This window comes from Verticillium dahliae, genomic scaffold (genome assembly GCF_000150675.1).
Source record: "Verticillium dahliae VdLs.17 supercont1.4 genomic scaffold, whole genome shotgun sequence".
In the NCBI taxonomy this organism is placed as follows: domain Eukaryota; kingdom Fungi; phylum Ascomycota; class Sordariomycetes; order Glomerellales; family Plectosphaerellaceae; genus Verticillium; species Verticillium dahliae.
In genome coordinates, this window is record NW_009276925.1 from 559,362 (window position 1) to 574,811 (window position 15,450).

Sequence of the window (15,450 nt, forward strand, 5' to 3'; positions counted from 1 at the left end):
GGTCGAATGCAGGTAAAGGTGTGCTGAAATGCACAGGTGCTAGGGGTCGACACAAATCCGTGTAGGCGGCAGGGCGGGTATGCTCCAGGGTTTCCCGCTGCCTTGTGTGCAAGGAACAGGACAGTCCGCAACGAGCAACGGAGGCTGAGCGTTACGGATGAACACGAAGTGGTGATGTCGCGAACATTGGCCACCTTTTGCGCAATTGACGATGTCGCCATGAAGACGTGAAGAAGTGCGTGGAGACACGCCGGAAAGACCTCCCCGTCGTACCTACCTTGCCTTCGCAGTGAGCAGGTTACTTCTCAGACGGCAAGAAGCTACCAAGTACATGGTACCTACCTCATGGCATAGTGTCAAGAGTGTCCCGAGGTAGGTGGGCCTCCAGGCCTTACCTTCCTCCATTCACGCGAACGAGGCGTGCCAGATCTCAATGGCTCATCAAGCTAGACGGCGATTTCTGCCCTCCCATCCCAGATATGGAGCCCAAGCCATGCAATCTTGCCAGCCACTTTGCGCCAGTCATGGCCTACAGAACCTGAAGCAGCACGTTCCGAGAGGCGTCAACCGTTCCGTCTAAATTCTCTCATCTCATCTGTTTTGCCTGCACCTCCGGGGTTGCCTGGCTTGGCGACTCAATCAGGACAAACCGTGTCGAGCCTCTTCAGTCATGAAGCCTTGGGGGGGTGTTGAGTCCTAGCCACCACAGAGGACGGGATGGGGGAGGGGGAGGTGGAGCTTGGAGAAGATCAGCGATCTTGTGGTAGCTGAAGATCTCCCCTGCTCCTCGCTTCCGTTCTCCGGGGATAGTGAACCTCGCGGGCAGCTCAGACACGACGCCAGCGAGCAGGCCAGCGAGCAGATCATCAAGCCCCCCCTCTTCAGTGGCCAGCACACAAGACACATCAAAATCAACACAGACCAATTTCCACACTACGAATTCTTGCCCAGGCCCCATTAGCAAGACACGGGAGAGAGACAGCAGTGCATGGCTCTGAGTCTCGTGTCTCTGCGTGTCTCTGCTGGGCTGTCTGGCTAGCCCTGCCTCGTTGCGGCTTTTGCCTTTGCACTTGGGAGAAAGGTCGACCTTCGAATGGCCGAAGCCAACCCCTTCCAGGATGGACCAGTGCTAGCTTCGAGCTGGCTTTTGCGACGTCATTCAGCTGCATCCAATCCAGTCGCTTGCTGATGCCCTTTCCTGTCAGTGCGCTCTCCATCTCGTCGCCAAGCCTGGCTAGGAGCACCCCCTGCCCGCCCTCGCTGGCTTGCCCCGATTTGCAAGACAGTCGCCTGGATTTTCTTTGCTCGGCATGACTACCAACTCGATGTTGGCTTGGAGCCAGTTGTAGTAGGCTGCTTACTGGCTGTTGGCTCGCCCCTTCTTCGTTCTCGCCAGTGCGGGCCTTGACGGTGTGGCTTAATCTCCCCGTGTCACCACCCACAACGCACGCTCGGGTCGGCCTGCCTGCTCGTGGTTGCCACCTGCGTTCAGAAACTGGGCGAGACAGCTAGCTGTACCATGTCTATCGAGGCACGAGGCACGAGGGACAGGGGAACAGGCCGGTGGTCGTCGGTCGAGACCCTCGCTCATAAGGACCCCCAGTCAGGCCTGAATAGCCCTCTCCAAGCCAGATTCAAGACGACCACCGCTCTGCTCTGTCTGGGCTTTTGGGGGTATATCTTACAACTTCTTCCTCGCAGCCACCTTCACAGACCATCTACTACAGTCCGCTACGCCTGCATCCTGCATCTCGACCTTCTGCTAATCCTTCCTTTTCCTGACGTTCCTCCGACGCCGACCACACTGTTAGCCTTTCACCCCGTTTCCCCCTAGTCCAACCTCGACGCCTCGCGCTCAGGTATCTCATCCCACCTACGCTTGCCGTCTGGTTCGTTCGGACAACCAGCCCGAGTCAAGAACAACTCAGGGTCCGAACGACGTCCTCTTGGCCACTAGACCGGCGACTTCGTCCACTCATTAAACTCTAGATATACCCATCCCTCCTATTCTATATCAACTCGTCATCCCCCTAACCTAAAGAAATATCTTCTGCCGAGGCTCTTCCTACTTTCAAACCACCCTTCGTTTGTTACAGAACCCTAGTATAAAGGATACTTTACCACTTCACCTACGCCTACCGCTGACCGCTATCTGCCAAGATGGGTCTCCTTTCGCTGACTTACCGTCGCCCTCAATATGTCGATGACAGCTCCTTCCGGGACAGCGCGTCATCTCTCAACGAGAAGAGCAACAGTTCCCTTCGTTCTGGCAGGTCTGGCACGACTGGCATCCCTGAGTCGCTCGCGTTCGACAGGATCATCAATGGCGGCACTTGTCCTGTAAGTCATCCCCCGCTTCTGGGTAGCAGAGCAGTCGTCCATCGGGAAACTAATGCGGGAGACAGCCATGCACTGTGAGAGACTTTATGAACTATTTAATTTACATCGAACACTCGGCCGAGAACCTTCAGTTCTTTCTCTGGATCAAGGATTATGAGAAGCGTTTCGCCAACGCCAAGCCGTCGGAGCTCGCTCTCGCACCGGAATGGACGCAAGAGATGGAAGATGAGACCATTGCCAATTTACGCAAGGAAAAGGCTGGTGCCTTCCGTCAGGCCAAGCCTGGCCACGAGATATTCAAGGGCACCGACTTCGAAAAGAAGGCAAACGGCCCTCCCAACCCTCATGCTGCCGAGCCCAACCCGTTCTCCACCCCTCCGCGCACACCAGCCGGACAGAACGACGTCGACTCGCTCTTCAGCTCATCTCAAGGCATGTCCGTCGTCGGTACATTCCGTTCGCAGGCCACCGAGGCGTTTGCCAACGCTGGTGCGAAGCAGCCATGTAAGTGACTTTGGGGGACCTCTGACACTCATGTCTACTACGGCATCGACAAGTCGATTCTGACGATGTACTTAGTCACCATTCAGCCCTTCCGCGAGGAGATTGACCGTATCGTCGCCACTTATATTATGGAAGGTGCCCCGCGACAGCTGAATGTCTCTGACCGAGAGCGCAATGCCGTCCTGCACGGCCTGGCTTACACAACGCACCCTAGCGCGCTGCGAATCATCTTCAAGTCGATCGACCACTCGCTCCGCCACCAGGCTCATCCCAACTTCATCCGTTGGTCCATCTGCAATGGCAACCCGGCTCGTGTCTTCTTCGCACGATTCTTGGGCGTCTTCCTCATCGCAGCTTCTCTCGTAGCAGCCATCATCCTGACCCTCAGCAGTGCGCCACGCGGCTACCGTGCCATTCCCGCCGTTGGCTTTGTTCTCGGCGTCTCAACGTTGGTGGCAGCGTGGAAGGGCATGTGCGTGGTGCTTCACGGCATGCACCACCGACACGTCAGGCCCTGGGAACTGTTCATCGACAACGAGGGCGAGTGCGACCTCTCCAAGACGAGCTTTGAGTCGTTTGGTTCAGGCAACAGCTACGAGACGGAGCCGTGGGTTGTCAAGTACGAGAAGCGCAACACTGTGCGCAAGGTGTTTGACCGCGAAGTTTGGATCCAGGAGCCAGCGCTGCGCCAGATCCAGGATACCATTTTTGTGCAGGCCATGTTGTGCGCGCTACTGGCGGCCGGTGTCTTGACGGCCATTTTTGTTGCTGTGCCGGGGGGGAAACTGATGTAAACGAAAACTGTTGGAAACGTCGCTTCTGTATATCTACCCAGGATTCTATTTTCTTTGTTTCTTTCTACAGGATACCACTTTAGCTCGGAGGCTCGGAGTTTTGCGCGTGAAGGATCGATGGCCAATTGCCTGACCATCTGGTCCATTTCACGGGAAGCTGCAATCTGGGCCACCTTTCGTTACCAATGAAACATGTATAATACATATTGTTGCCATCGACGCCCCCGCTCGTGTGACGTGAAGGCAGTCGTCAGTCATGGCCGAGGGTTTCGAGGGGGTTGCCGCCGGAAAGTTCATCGAATGAGCCGATCAGTGATTTGAGGATGTTCCGGTCCGCGCGGAACAAGTGCCGACTGCCACGGACATGACACAGGTTAGATGATCAGCCCGGGCCTCCCGCGGGCGAGTCGATGCGGGTGGCGGGTGCCGAGGCATGGGTCTGTTGGGTGCTCAATGGGCGGGGCCTGGATGTATTGAGGTCCTGCTTGAGTGCAAGGTCCTGTTCGAGTGCAAGGACCTGCTTGAGTGCAAGGACATGGTTCGAGTGCAAGGACCTGCTTGAAGTGCATGGAAACGACGAATCACTCATGACACGAAATCTGGAGCGTAGTGATCCTGCATGGCGCAGCTGGAAAGTGTTGGCTGTGGAGTATGATGATGGGTTTCGATGTTTGGGTCTCCCACGTTGTCTTCCCTTTGAGCCAGTCAGTCGTATGGAGCTAAGCTCTGCAAGGTCTGCAAGGTCTCCAGGGAGATGCTCACGGATGGTTTCTCCATGACAGAATGCTACCGTCGTGTTATTCCGACGTGCCAGATCTACATGGTACCTCGGTACGGGCGAAGGGCTGGGGGACAGGGACCTGTCGGGGGCGGGCGAGCAAAACGTTTGGCGAATCGGTACCTGACGGCAGGTACCTGAGAGCCAGGCTCAGCCGAGAAGACATGCCCCGCGTTCCCCTGGACCGAGGCGCAAAAGTACCTGCTGCAACCTGCGGCTTATCGCAACTTCGGTATCTGGCCCAGGCTTGCCAGGCGCAGGCTCCCCCACATTGGCAAAGGCTCCGGCCGAAAACCCCTAAAAGAGTCAAGAAAAAAGTGGGAGGTGAGAGCTTGGATTCGACAGAGGTGCCCGGCTCAGCCCCTCCTCCTGCTGCTTTGTTGAGTTCATTGCGATCAGAGACGAGATGCCCGAAACACCTCGACCCTCTCCATGCTCATGCTCATGCTCATGCTCATGCCCATACCACGTGCCGCTGCTGCTCAAGTAGTGTCTCTCCCGCCTTCATCACGAGAATCACAGCCTCGACCACCATCAATTGATTGATGCTCGGCACCGACAGCTTGCCATCACGAGCCTTCGCGCCGACCCCCTCCACACACGCGACTCGGCAAGCAGCAGGCCACCGCCGGCAGCCGCTGTAACACGAGCCATCACCACCATGTCGCCCGTCATTGTCGATGACGGCTCTGCCATAGAGGACGTCGCGCCAGACCAGCACCAGGCCACACAGATGTCAACGACAGAAGCACCTGTTACGGGCAGGCCCAGGACAATGACGACAACCGAAGAGATCGACAGCACCATCATCCGCCCGGGTTCGGTGCGCATCAACGTCAAGGGCGCCTTCATCGTCGACCCAGACTCGAGCTCCCCGAAAGACCCTGCCGCCGCCGCGGCCACTGGCAGGATATCTCCCACACATCACGAAACGAGCGACATTCGTCTGCCAAACCACACGGCTGTCGTGAGCCATATTGCTGTCGACGTATGAAAGAATACCCTCCCGTCCCCTTTCCCTTCCTCCATTGCCCCTCGGCTGCGGCAGCCTCGGCTCCGAACCCAGGCCTCGCGCCGCTGCCGTGCGCTGCCCCCCTCGTCCCACTGCCCGGTCATGAGAACACGCACACAATGACGGAACAAAGAGCTGACCCGCACGGTGGTGTCCAGATCGGCGGCTCCCTCATCAAGCTCGTCTACTTCTCTCGTGAGGCCCACTCGAAAGAGCCCGGCGGCCGCCTCAACTTCCTCAACTTTGAAACCGACCGCATAGACGACTGCATAGAATTCATGCGCCACCTCAAGGACAAGCAGCAGACACTCAATGGATCACAACCTGGCGCCCTCAGCGTCATGGCCACGGGCGGTGGCGCCTTCAAGTTCTACGACAAGATCAGGCATGTCCTAGGCGTCGATGTCCTGCGCGAGGACGAGATGGAGTGCCTCATTATTGGCCTCGACTTCTTCATCACCGAAATTCCCCGCGAAGTCTTCACCTACAGCGAGACGGACCCCATGCACTTTGCCTCGCCCTCCGACGACATCTACCCCTACCTGCTCGTCAACATTGGCTCCGGCGTCTCCATGCTCAAGGTCTCGGGCCCCCGCCAGTACCAGCGCGTCGGCGGCACCTCACTCGGCGGCGGTACTCTCTGGGGCCTCCTCTCCCTGCTGACGGGCGCCCGCTCCTTCGACGACATGCTCGACGCCGCCGAGCGCGGCGACAACTCCAAGGTCGACATGCTCGTCGGCGACATCTACGGCACCGACTACGGCAAGATCGGCCTCAAGAGCACGACCATCGCCTCCTCCTTTGGCAAGGTCTTCCGCATGAAGCGCGAGGCCGAACACGAGGCCGAGGACCACGGCGGCCTGCACAACGGCGACTCGTCGGCCGCCGCCAGCGACGCGGCCCGCCACCCGCTCGACGCCGAGCACGACGCCGCCCACGCGGCGCCGTTTTCGGGCGGCGACATCTCGCGCTCGCTCCTGTACGCCATCTCCAACAACATTGGCCAGATCGCCTACCTGCAGTCCCAGATCCACAACCTCTCGCACATATACTTTGGCGGCTCCTTCATCCGCGGCCACCGGCAGACCATCAACACGCTCTCCTACGCCATCAAGTTCTGGTCCCAGGGCGCCAAGCAGGCCTACTTTCTCCGCCACGAGGGCTACCTCGGCGCCGTCGGCGCCTTCCTCAAGAGGCAGCCGCGGAACTGGGGCCGCAGGGGCAGCTTCGAGGATGACGTTGGGCTCGAGGGTCGGCTGCGGCAGCGCGCGAGGGGCCACGACCCGGAGATGCAGGACCTTGTTGACGATTATGCGGAGGACTCGTCGGGGGGGTCATGAGGGGGTGGTCGTGCTCCGGCGTGTTGCGATGGAGGCCGGCGCCATCAGAGTTTGATCGCCATGCTCTAGCATCATGCTATGGACAGGTTCCAAGGGAGTGACCGGCGCAAAGGCGGCTGCGGGGACGGGACAAACAGAAAAGCAGCGTCTCGGGCCCGAGACGACGGCGAGAGGAGGGCTCAGATCCACATTGAGCAAGGGACCCTAATCTAAAAGGCGTGTTGGATAACGTCCGGGGGAGACGAAGCTATGCACAGCGGGCTCATCCGACGGAGGTTTTTGTTTTTTCGTATTTCATCACAACAAAACGTAGCATAACTCCCTTGAAGCCAAAGCATAGTCACCAGACATGGAGATTCAACCTCTTCTTGATACCCGATATTCTTTTATATTGGTTGTATGTGTGTATATAATCGTTTTTTTGTCCTTGCCGTCCGACACGTGTCAAGGTGCCTTGGCGAGAACGGGGAGAAACAACAACCCCCTCGAGACGAGACTGTCGTCATTCCTCTCTGCACCCCTTTTTTTGGTAGTCCGTCATCACCTCCGCGCCGCATTACGAGCGTACATTAAGAAAAAGGAGAAACTGGCCCAACAGAGCCGCGTTAAGCATAATGATCCATCCATCCACATACCCAAAGAAGGGTCGACATGAAGCCAAAATAAATAAATAAAAAAAAGCAGATAACTGACTTGGAAACCCCAATCGCTCCTCGCTGTACACACTGAATTCAAAAAGATCAAAGAAAAGCCCGGCATTCTGTAGTTCTGCTCGGGAGCTAACAATGCTCGACCGGGTCCCTGCGACAGAGTGTAACACGTCGAAGAACAATCCAGAAAGAAAGAAGCCAGCCACCGGTCCCTTGCGTTAGAGATGAAACGTTGAACATGGGAGATGCGCGTTTTGTTTTGTTGTACGCTTCGTGTGTTTGCTTTTTTTTTTCTTTTTGGTCAGACAGCCTTTCCCATAGTCCCTTTGCTTTCCAATCGATCGGTTGGAGTGCACAACGTGCGTGCGCCAGGGTCATAATCATATAGAAAGGAACCACATGAGAGAATCAGAAGAACAGACGACGCGGACAGACTGCGCCGTTGTTGACGGTTCGTTCGTTTCGTGTGTTTTTTGTTTTGCGGGGGGGCGGGAGAGGGTATAAAAATGCCAGATGAACAGCAAAAGATGCAAATGTGCCACGCCCCCTAGCGATTGATAGTACAGAGAGATATGAAGAAAGGAAAAAGGGACGCGACGATATCATGCAGCTAGCCAAGCGAGTACTTGTGGCAGGCTCAGATGGAACCCTTACGGTCGCTCGTGCCGCGGTAGGACTGCGGGTATGGGGCCGCGCGGTAGCGTTCCCTCTCCCGGGGAGGCTGGGCGACGCGGCGGCCGGGTAGGGAGGACCGGCGATCGAACGAGGCCACGGGCATGGGCATGGGAGACAGGACGACGGGGAGGCGGCCGCGAGGCGAAGGGCGCAGAGGGGAAGGGGCGGACGTCGTCGACACGATGCCCGGGGCTGAGGCAGTCGTGGCCATGGCGACCGACCCGGGGAGCAGGTAGTGGCCGCGGGGGTTGGGGTCGGCAGCCGGACCCAGGTACGGCGAGGAGTGCGCCGAGATGGACTGGACGGCGGGGTAGGCCGCAGTCATGGCGGGGTCCACGATCGTCGGCACGGAGGCGTCTGCCCAGTTGGGCTGGTGGAAGTCGATCGGAGATGGACCTCCAGACGACGCCGGCATCATGTCTTGGCCCGGCATCATGACCACGGGCTGAGGTGCGGAAGGTGCCGGAGCCACATTGGGGTTCATCATCCTGGGCTGCGACGGCACCACATCTTCGGCGAGCTGGCGCAGCAGTCTCTGATGCTCACGGTTGATGGCCATGCCGTTCGCAGGGTGGGCGGTCTGCGGCGCTACAGTGCTTGGGCGCTGCGCCGACGACGAGGACGGCGCAGACGGTTGTGTCTGGGTGGCGCTGGTCGCTGGTTCGGAGGCCTTGGCAGGCTCTACCATGTCAGGGAAGACCTCGCCGAGGTACTCGATGTAACCGGCCAAGCTCTGCACCTGCTGGTTCAGTGTCCTTCGGTCTTGTTGGGGCAGTCCGTTGCCAGCGAGGGCGGTCTGGCGGATGCTCTGCACGGAGGCGATGATCTTCTCGACCTCACCGCGGAGCCTCTGCTCCGTGAGATTGAAAGAAGGCATCGAACCGGGCCGAAGCGTACCGAGAACCCGCAGCGTCTCCGCCGTGGCAGTTCGGATCACCTCGAGGGACTCTGAGACGGAAGGAGATGCAGACTGCTCAGGGGACAGGACCTCGTCCTGCTGCTCGCGCTGACGCACGTCGAGGACATCAATGTGAGGCTGTGTCTGCCGCGTGAAAAAGTCGACGATGAGCTCCGGTCGGAAAGCTGGAGCAGAGGACTGCTGGCTCGGGGACCGGCGGAAGTTGACAGGCGCAGCCTGAGGAACGGGCGTCCTGCCGTTGCCGGGCCGGGACGATTGTTGCTGAGCCCAGACGGTGGCATTGGGAGGCTGGGGGGGAGCTGTCAGGCCGACGGTCTGGCGCTCTTGTGTTCGGTGGAAGGCAGGTGTGTTGCTCGCCATGCTGTACGCGCCGAAGGTTTCGGCACGTCTGTCATCGAAGCGCTGGATGGGAACAGGCTCGTAGTGGCTAGTGGTCATGTAGTGACCGTTTTCTGACAGTGTAGGAAGAGGCATCGGCGTCATGTGTGCTCGTGGGACAGTCTCTTGGTTGACGGGAGGAGGCATTGTAGACTGATCTGAAGACTGCACGCCTTGGTACACCTCCGCTGACTGGTACGATGGCCACTCTGTGGCGGCTTGTTGAGACCACGAAGCATCATTGTTGGCTGCTTCGTAACGCTGCTGCGGGTGGTTTATGCCCGTGTGCTCAGAGTCGTCGGAGCTGGGAAGATACATGTAGTGAACTTGAAAGTCGGTTGCCGCGCTCTGACAGACGACGGGGATGGATTTGTTATTGGCGGCGGTATACCCCATTTGGCCTCCGTTGGGACCGAGGTACGAACTCGCCATGAAGGCGGCGCTGGGTCGACCACCCATCGTGGCTGTAGGGTGGGTTGTCACGGACACGGCTTGAGCAGCGTGCTTGTTCACGCTCTGCTGCTCTGCAAAGGTTGGGAGGGGGATGGCATCATAACGTGTCGGGGAGCCGGGCTCAGATGAGACAAGGTAGGGGTTGAGCTGGGACGAATTAGTACGCGCGCCCGCAGATAGTTGACTCTGAGATGAGGGCTACTCACGCCGCGGGAGTACTCGTCGCCAGGGAAGCACATTGGATCCTGGGCGTCCTTGTTGTGAGATGAACAGCCAACATCGACGGCAGAATCACGCCTCGGGCCTCCAATCTGGTCAATACTCAATGCGGGCGTGGTCGGGCTACTGATGCACGAGTTGGTAGTCCCCATGGAGAGGCCAGCCTCGGAGAGACCATCTGAATCTGGGCATGGCCAAGCCGAGAGGAGGTCGTTCATGTCTCGGGCAGGCCAGTCGGAGAGCAAACTGTTCCACTGATATGTGAAAAAGGCTTGTCGCTCAGGCTCCTCCAGGCGCTGAGCCCACGTCGAAATGTCGTCTTCGGTAACGATGGTGTGTGTGACTTGGTGGCCTGAGCCGAGCAGGACCTTGATGGCTCGGTTGGCGAGAGAAGGCATCGGGTCGCCGGGTTGATGGTGGGTGATGCGACGTCCATATATCGTGAACAGCGTCACGCCGGCCGGGCGGCTTTCGCTGTGTGTCGGCACCCAGCAGACGGCCGAGACAGGCACGACAATGGCCTGGTTGGTCTGGTGGTTCAAGACGTGCACCTCGTTGTTGCAGCTGTCGTTGCGACCGTCATCGAAGATGGTGACCTGATCGCCACGGTGGTAGACGATGCCGTCAGGGGACTGGCCTTCATGGGCCAGGATCCCGTGAAGAGTGTTCATGACGGTAAAAGAAAGGGAATATGGTCCAGGCGAAACAAGGCTTCCCGCGCGTTGGTTCGCTCAGAGAAAGAGAGTCGAGGAGTGTTATCACTTGGACAGATGGGAAGCAAGGGAAGGAGGAGACGAGGAAGGGGTTCATATAAGCAGGGTGAATAGATCAACGATGGGATGGGGATAGGATGAGAAAGGATCAGTAACGCTGGATGAACACGGAGGTGTAATGAAACTCCAGCTCGCCAATGAAGTTGAGCGGCTCCTCGTGTGGTACCATGTAGTCGTGGGCAAGAAGCAAGTCACTCTCGCTTTATGGGCGAGACGAAAGCGTTCTCATCAATGGGCGGCCCCGCCAGGTTGGACCAGGATATTCGACCCTGGACTGGAACTGTTGGAAGTGATGGTTGCGCCTTGACCTCCACCCATCCTCGCCTCGCCAGGGCTGGAACCGAGAGCCAGCTGCTAGAAGAGAGGGGGGGAAAGAAGGAGGTGGTGGAAGCGAGAGGTACCCATCATGACCATCATGACCATGTCCCCTGTATGCCCAGACAGCGCTACTGATCAAGGGCCAGCGGACAGACTCCCGCTCCCCTAGCCACATTAGCTTGGCGATCGTCCAGGGCGATGCAGGACAAGAGTGGCGCTGCTGTCGACAGTGAGCTGTCGTGTTTGGGACCCTGTGTTTACGACCCCGGTCGTGCGTCATGAGTTCAGCCCGAGTGTATCTTTCTCTTTCGGACAGGTCAACTTGCAGACGCAGTACATGTACGCTTTTCACCCCTTTCGTCCCTCCCCATGACGAGTCCGCCAGGTGACTGGCTCCTTGTACCTGTAGGCCATGTCTCGGCCTGGAAAACCCTGATACTGTGTCAGGGCCTGTGAGGCTGGAAACCGGCCTGGGGAGGCATGTGCAGCTTAGAAACGAGAGGCACTGATGACGGCAGCCACATTAAGGCACCCGTCGAGGGGGGCGCTCTCCCGTCTTGCCCCCATGTAAAGGGGTGACAGCAGGCTGCCCCGGGGAAGCATGCCCGTCTGTTTTCGTACTGGGCTGGTGGCAGCCAGTCGGAGCAAAAAAGCAACGGGCATACTGTACATGTGTACACACACACACGCATCATGGCAAGGGGTACGCCCCAAGGCGGAAAGGTGACGCCGTTGGCTGGCGCAGAACGCCAGTCGCTGTGAAAAATGCCGTCAAGCTGCGGCAGACATTGGCTAGAGCAAACAGCCACTGGTGGGGGAAGGGGAAGGGGGTGCAGAGTGCAGAGAAAGAGAGAGGACCAAGCAGCAGTGATGTGTTTCTGCGTGCCGGTTCGGCCATCAACCCAAGCGGCCCCTGCAACGGAGATAAGCACGATCCTCAATCTGGACCAGGAAAAGACCAGGGCCCCGGAGGAGACAGGGTAAGGGGGGGGGTGGTGTGGTGTCCGAGGAGGCCTGCAGCAGAGAGAGACACACACACCAGCGCATGGCTAGCGTCCGAAAACCATCGGATGGACAATGTCCATCGGATCGCTGGAGAACCGGGTTGCTCTTAGATATGTACGTCTCTTTTTGTTCCTGTGCCTGTCCCGATTCAACGGGTCTGTAGAGATCCGGTTGGCGGCTCGACCGACGTGTTGGTTTCCTGGATTCTGATCCCTGGACTTGATCTGGCGGCACACGCACGTAGTCCTGTTTTTGGAGCCAGTGGGCCAGGCTCACCTCTGGGCGCATGAACGTTGGGTGAGGCTGAACACTGAGAGCCTGGTGGCCGATGGTGGCTTCAATACATGGGTTGTTCTTTTTTGTTTGTTATACAGAGATGTCATCCTCGCCAATCCACTCGTGTCCTGGGCTGTGTTTATTCCGCATCAATATGTGTTGGTTTTCATGCATGTACAAAGCTCGTCACTTCTCCTGTTTTGTGTGGTGTGTGTGTGTGTGTGTGTGTGTGTGTATGCGTATGAGTGTGCGGGGACTGCGAAACGCAAAAGGACATGAAGGAGGGGTATTGATTGTTCCGTTTCTGCTCGCTGGCGGCCTCGCCACCGTTCTCAGTCTTTCTTTTCTGATGCGCTCGGCTTGCCCTGGCTGCTGTTCTCTTCTGCTGCTGGGGTCTGGCCGAGCTTCGTCAGCACACGGGTTGCCCATTCCTCAAACTCGCGCTCGGCAGCCTCGTCCGTCTTGCCTGCCTCGCCTCTGATGGTCCGCCGCGCCTTTTCTCGCAAGTCATCGACAGAGGACACGTCAAAGGCCCAGGCAACGCCGCCCGTGGCCATGACGGCGAAGCTAAAGACGTTGAGGGTCGCGAGGTTGAGGGCCTCCAGCGCAATCAGGGAGCCCTCGGGGTTTTCCTGCTTCCCAGCGGCGGCGTGGCTGGGTTGGTAGAACTTGGGCAAGGCAGCGAGCTTCTTGCGGGTGACGGCACGTTTCGTGATGAGGGTCGAGCAGACGAGGAAGCTTGCGCCCGCAAAGAACAACCCGAGCTGTTTCAGTCCCCTTGGAGAGAAGGGTCCATTGTCGATGTGGACCGGTGAGGGGCGCGCCACGGAGGGCGTCGTGGAGGGGGAGAGGGAGGACGAGGAGGATGTGGAGGAGGAGGGCGTGGCCGGTGGTCCCGAATCGTTGGCCATGGCTACTGGGGGGCCTGCAGCGAGCATCGGATACCTATGGGCAGCCGAGATCGAGTCAGCAGTGGACTCACCACCTGAGATAAAAGAAAAACAAGAGGGGCCATAGGGGAAGGATGGCAGTTCGGGGAAAAGAGAGAAAAGGGGGGGGGAGAAGGCGGGAAAGGGTACGAACCGAGTTGAGGAGCGCAGAGCTTACAGGATGGCAGGAGGTGGGACTCGAACGCTGGTCAGTCGCGAACGCGGAAGAAAGGCGATGGAGAATGGGGGAGAGGGAGATGGAGTTGTGGTCGCGAGACGCGCTGCCTCTAAATGCATAGGCCTGACAGTGGTCCCTCTTTCAGCGATATGCATTGGCTTATCCGGTGTGCGGGCTGGGCCGTCGCTGTTTCCTCCGTAGCGCGATGAGGGGAGAGAGAGAGGGGGGGGGGAGTGGGACGGAGATCCAGTCAAGCCAGCCAAGCCAGTGCACCACCCTTACTCGCTCTGACAACCTCGTCCATCCCAGTTCTCCCAGCTTGACACGGTTCATCGCGGGGACCCGACTCTTCCATCGTTGGTCGGATCGTGATTAGCCTACCGTGGCTGCGCTAACACCCCTGTTGAACAGACACCTCGAGTCTTCCCACCCCAATCGCGTCGGAGCATTTGCAACAAGAAACCCGTCCGTTGACACAAGGACTGCTAACCCTGCCGCTACAGTACTGTACCTGGACCTTGTTGCGTCAAGCGGCTCACTGTCACGAGGCCCTCCCATTCTCCTCCATCGGTTCAAAGAAACGCGACGAACGCTGGGCTGGGCTGGACTGGCCTATTCCCAATTCAGGGTCTTTTTGATCGATAAAGCCAGACAGAGCGAAACGGCGCGTCTCGACGAGGAGCATCTTCTCCGGCAAGGCAGCGCTCATGGGCGTGTCGAGAATGGTTTTGTAGGTTGCGAGAGTTCGTCCAGAGCTGACCTACAGAGCTGACCGACGACTTACTCTCTGACTCGTCTCGCCTGAACTCGCACAACTCTAGTGCCAGACCTCCGAGGTCTGCAGATGCACCCTGTCCCTCCGTTCATTCATTCATCTCTTGGAGATTGTGACGAGACCAATGTGCATATCCACGCCAGCTGAGAGATTTTCAAGCAACAACGAGAAAGAAAGGGAAAAAAAAGGTGCAAGAGGAGACAGGAGACAGGAGACAGGAAGCCAAGACGCTGTGCCACGACCGGCACCCCGCCTCGCGTCCCCCGTGTTCTGAACCAAGTGTCCGCACAACACGAAGGATCCTTCATGCATGCCATGTCGGCTGACGAGATGGCTCGGCCTCCCTCCTGGACTACTGTCCGGGTAGCTGGTAAGAAGGCGACTGCACCATCGGCGTCATCGCTATCGGTTATCTCGCTCGGCTGAAGTTAAAGCCTGGCGGGCACACACACAGGCCATCCATCCTACAAGCACCACATCGAAACCGTCCCATCTCTTTGAGGCGATGCACAGCCGCGGATCTCGCAGCGCGATCGTCGACATGGATCTTGCGAGAGGCACACATCGAACGCCATGCCCACTCGTATGCACGTACATGCAATAAACTGGAAACTTCAAACCTGCCAAGAGGGGAGGACGGGACAATACGGCCAGGGCCGTTCGGCTACATTTCTCGATGCAGAGCAAGAAAGCGAACGGCACCATCATGACTCGAAATCGCACTCTGGCTCGCCTCGACGAAGCACGTCAGGATGTGATAGCGTTACCCATCTCCTTCTTGTTTCTGCCTTTGCGCACGAGCGGAGCTGGTGTGTGTGTGTGTGTGTGTGATGACAATGACACCAAGTCTGTCTAAAGTTGGTATATCACTTGTCACTTTATTGTGACCTGGTGACGGGACTGAACTCTGCTTCAGGTGATTGGATGGACTAGGTTTTGTCTGGATGGCCTGGGGTTCTGACTTGGCATGGCTCTGCACAGAACTATTGGACCGTCGACGATACTACCCTGAGTTGATTTCTGACAAGACTTGTTCGTGCCGTCCAGGACGGAACACCAAGCAGCCGGGACAATTGTCATTCCTTTGTCCTCGAGCAGACTTTTGCTCCATTCTTTTTGGCCGCTTGTTACTCA

The 15,450-nt window shown here is 58.0% G+C and overlaps 4 protein-coding genes across 4 annotated transcripts; 2 read left to right on the forward strand and 2 right to left on the reverse strand.

Annotated features, from left to right (window-relative positions):
* Nucleotides 1–2,160: 2,160 nt before the first annotated feature.
* VDAG_02523 (uncharacterized protein) lies at nt 2,161–3,638 on the forward strand (the record flags this gene model as incomplete). Its single annotated transcript, XM_009653176.1, has 3 exons — nt 2,161–2,340; nt 2,406–2,844; nt 2,920–3,638. 3 exons carry the CDS (start codon nt 2,161–2,163, stop codon nt 3,636–3,638), a joined length of 1,338 nt encoding a protein of 445 aa, XP_009651471.1.
* Nucleotides 3,639–5,077: 1,439 nt separating this feature from the next.
* VDAG_02524 (pantothenate kinase) lies at nt 5,078–6,768 on the forward strand (the record flags this gene model as incomplete). Its single annotated transcript, XM_009653177.1, has 2 exons — nt 5,078–5,383; nt 5,587–6,768. The coding sequence occupies 2 exons, from the start codon at nt 5,078–5,080 to the stop codon at nt 6,766–6,768; spliced, it is 1,488 nt and encodes a 495-aa protein (XP_009651472.1).
* A 1,287-nt stretch (nt 6,769–8,055) lies between these two features.
* Nucleotides 8,056–10,733, reverse strand: VDAG_02525 (uncharacterized protein; the record flags this gene model as incomplete). The annotated part of the gene is made up of 2 exons (XM_009653178.1): nt 8,056–9,990; nt 10,050–10,733. 2 exons carry the CDS (start codon nt 10,731–10,733, stop codon nt 8,056–8,058), a joined length of 2,619 nt encoding a protein of 872 aa, XP_009651473.1.
* A 2,033-nt stretch (nt 10,734–12,766) lies between these two features.
* On the reverse strand, nt 12,767–13,345 carry VDAG_02526 (uncharacterized protein; the record flags this gene model as incomplete). Its single annotated transcript, XM_009653179.1, has 1 exon — nt 12,767–13,345. The coding sequence occupies one exon, from the start codon at nt 13,343–13,345 to the stop codon at nt 12,767–12,769; it is 579 nt and encodes a 192-aa protein (XP_009651474.1).
* Nucleotides 13,346–15,450: the final 2,105 nt, after the last annotated feature.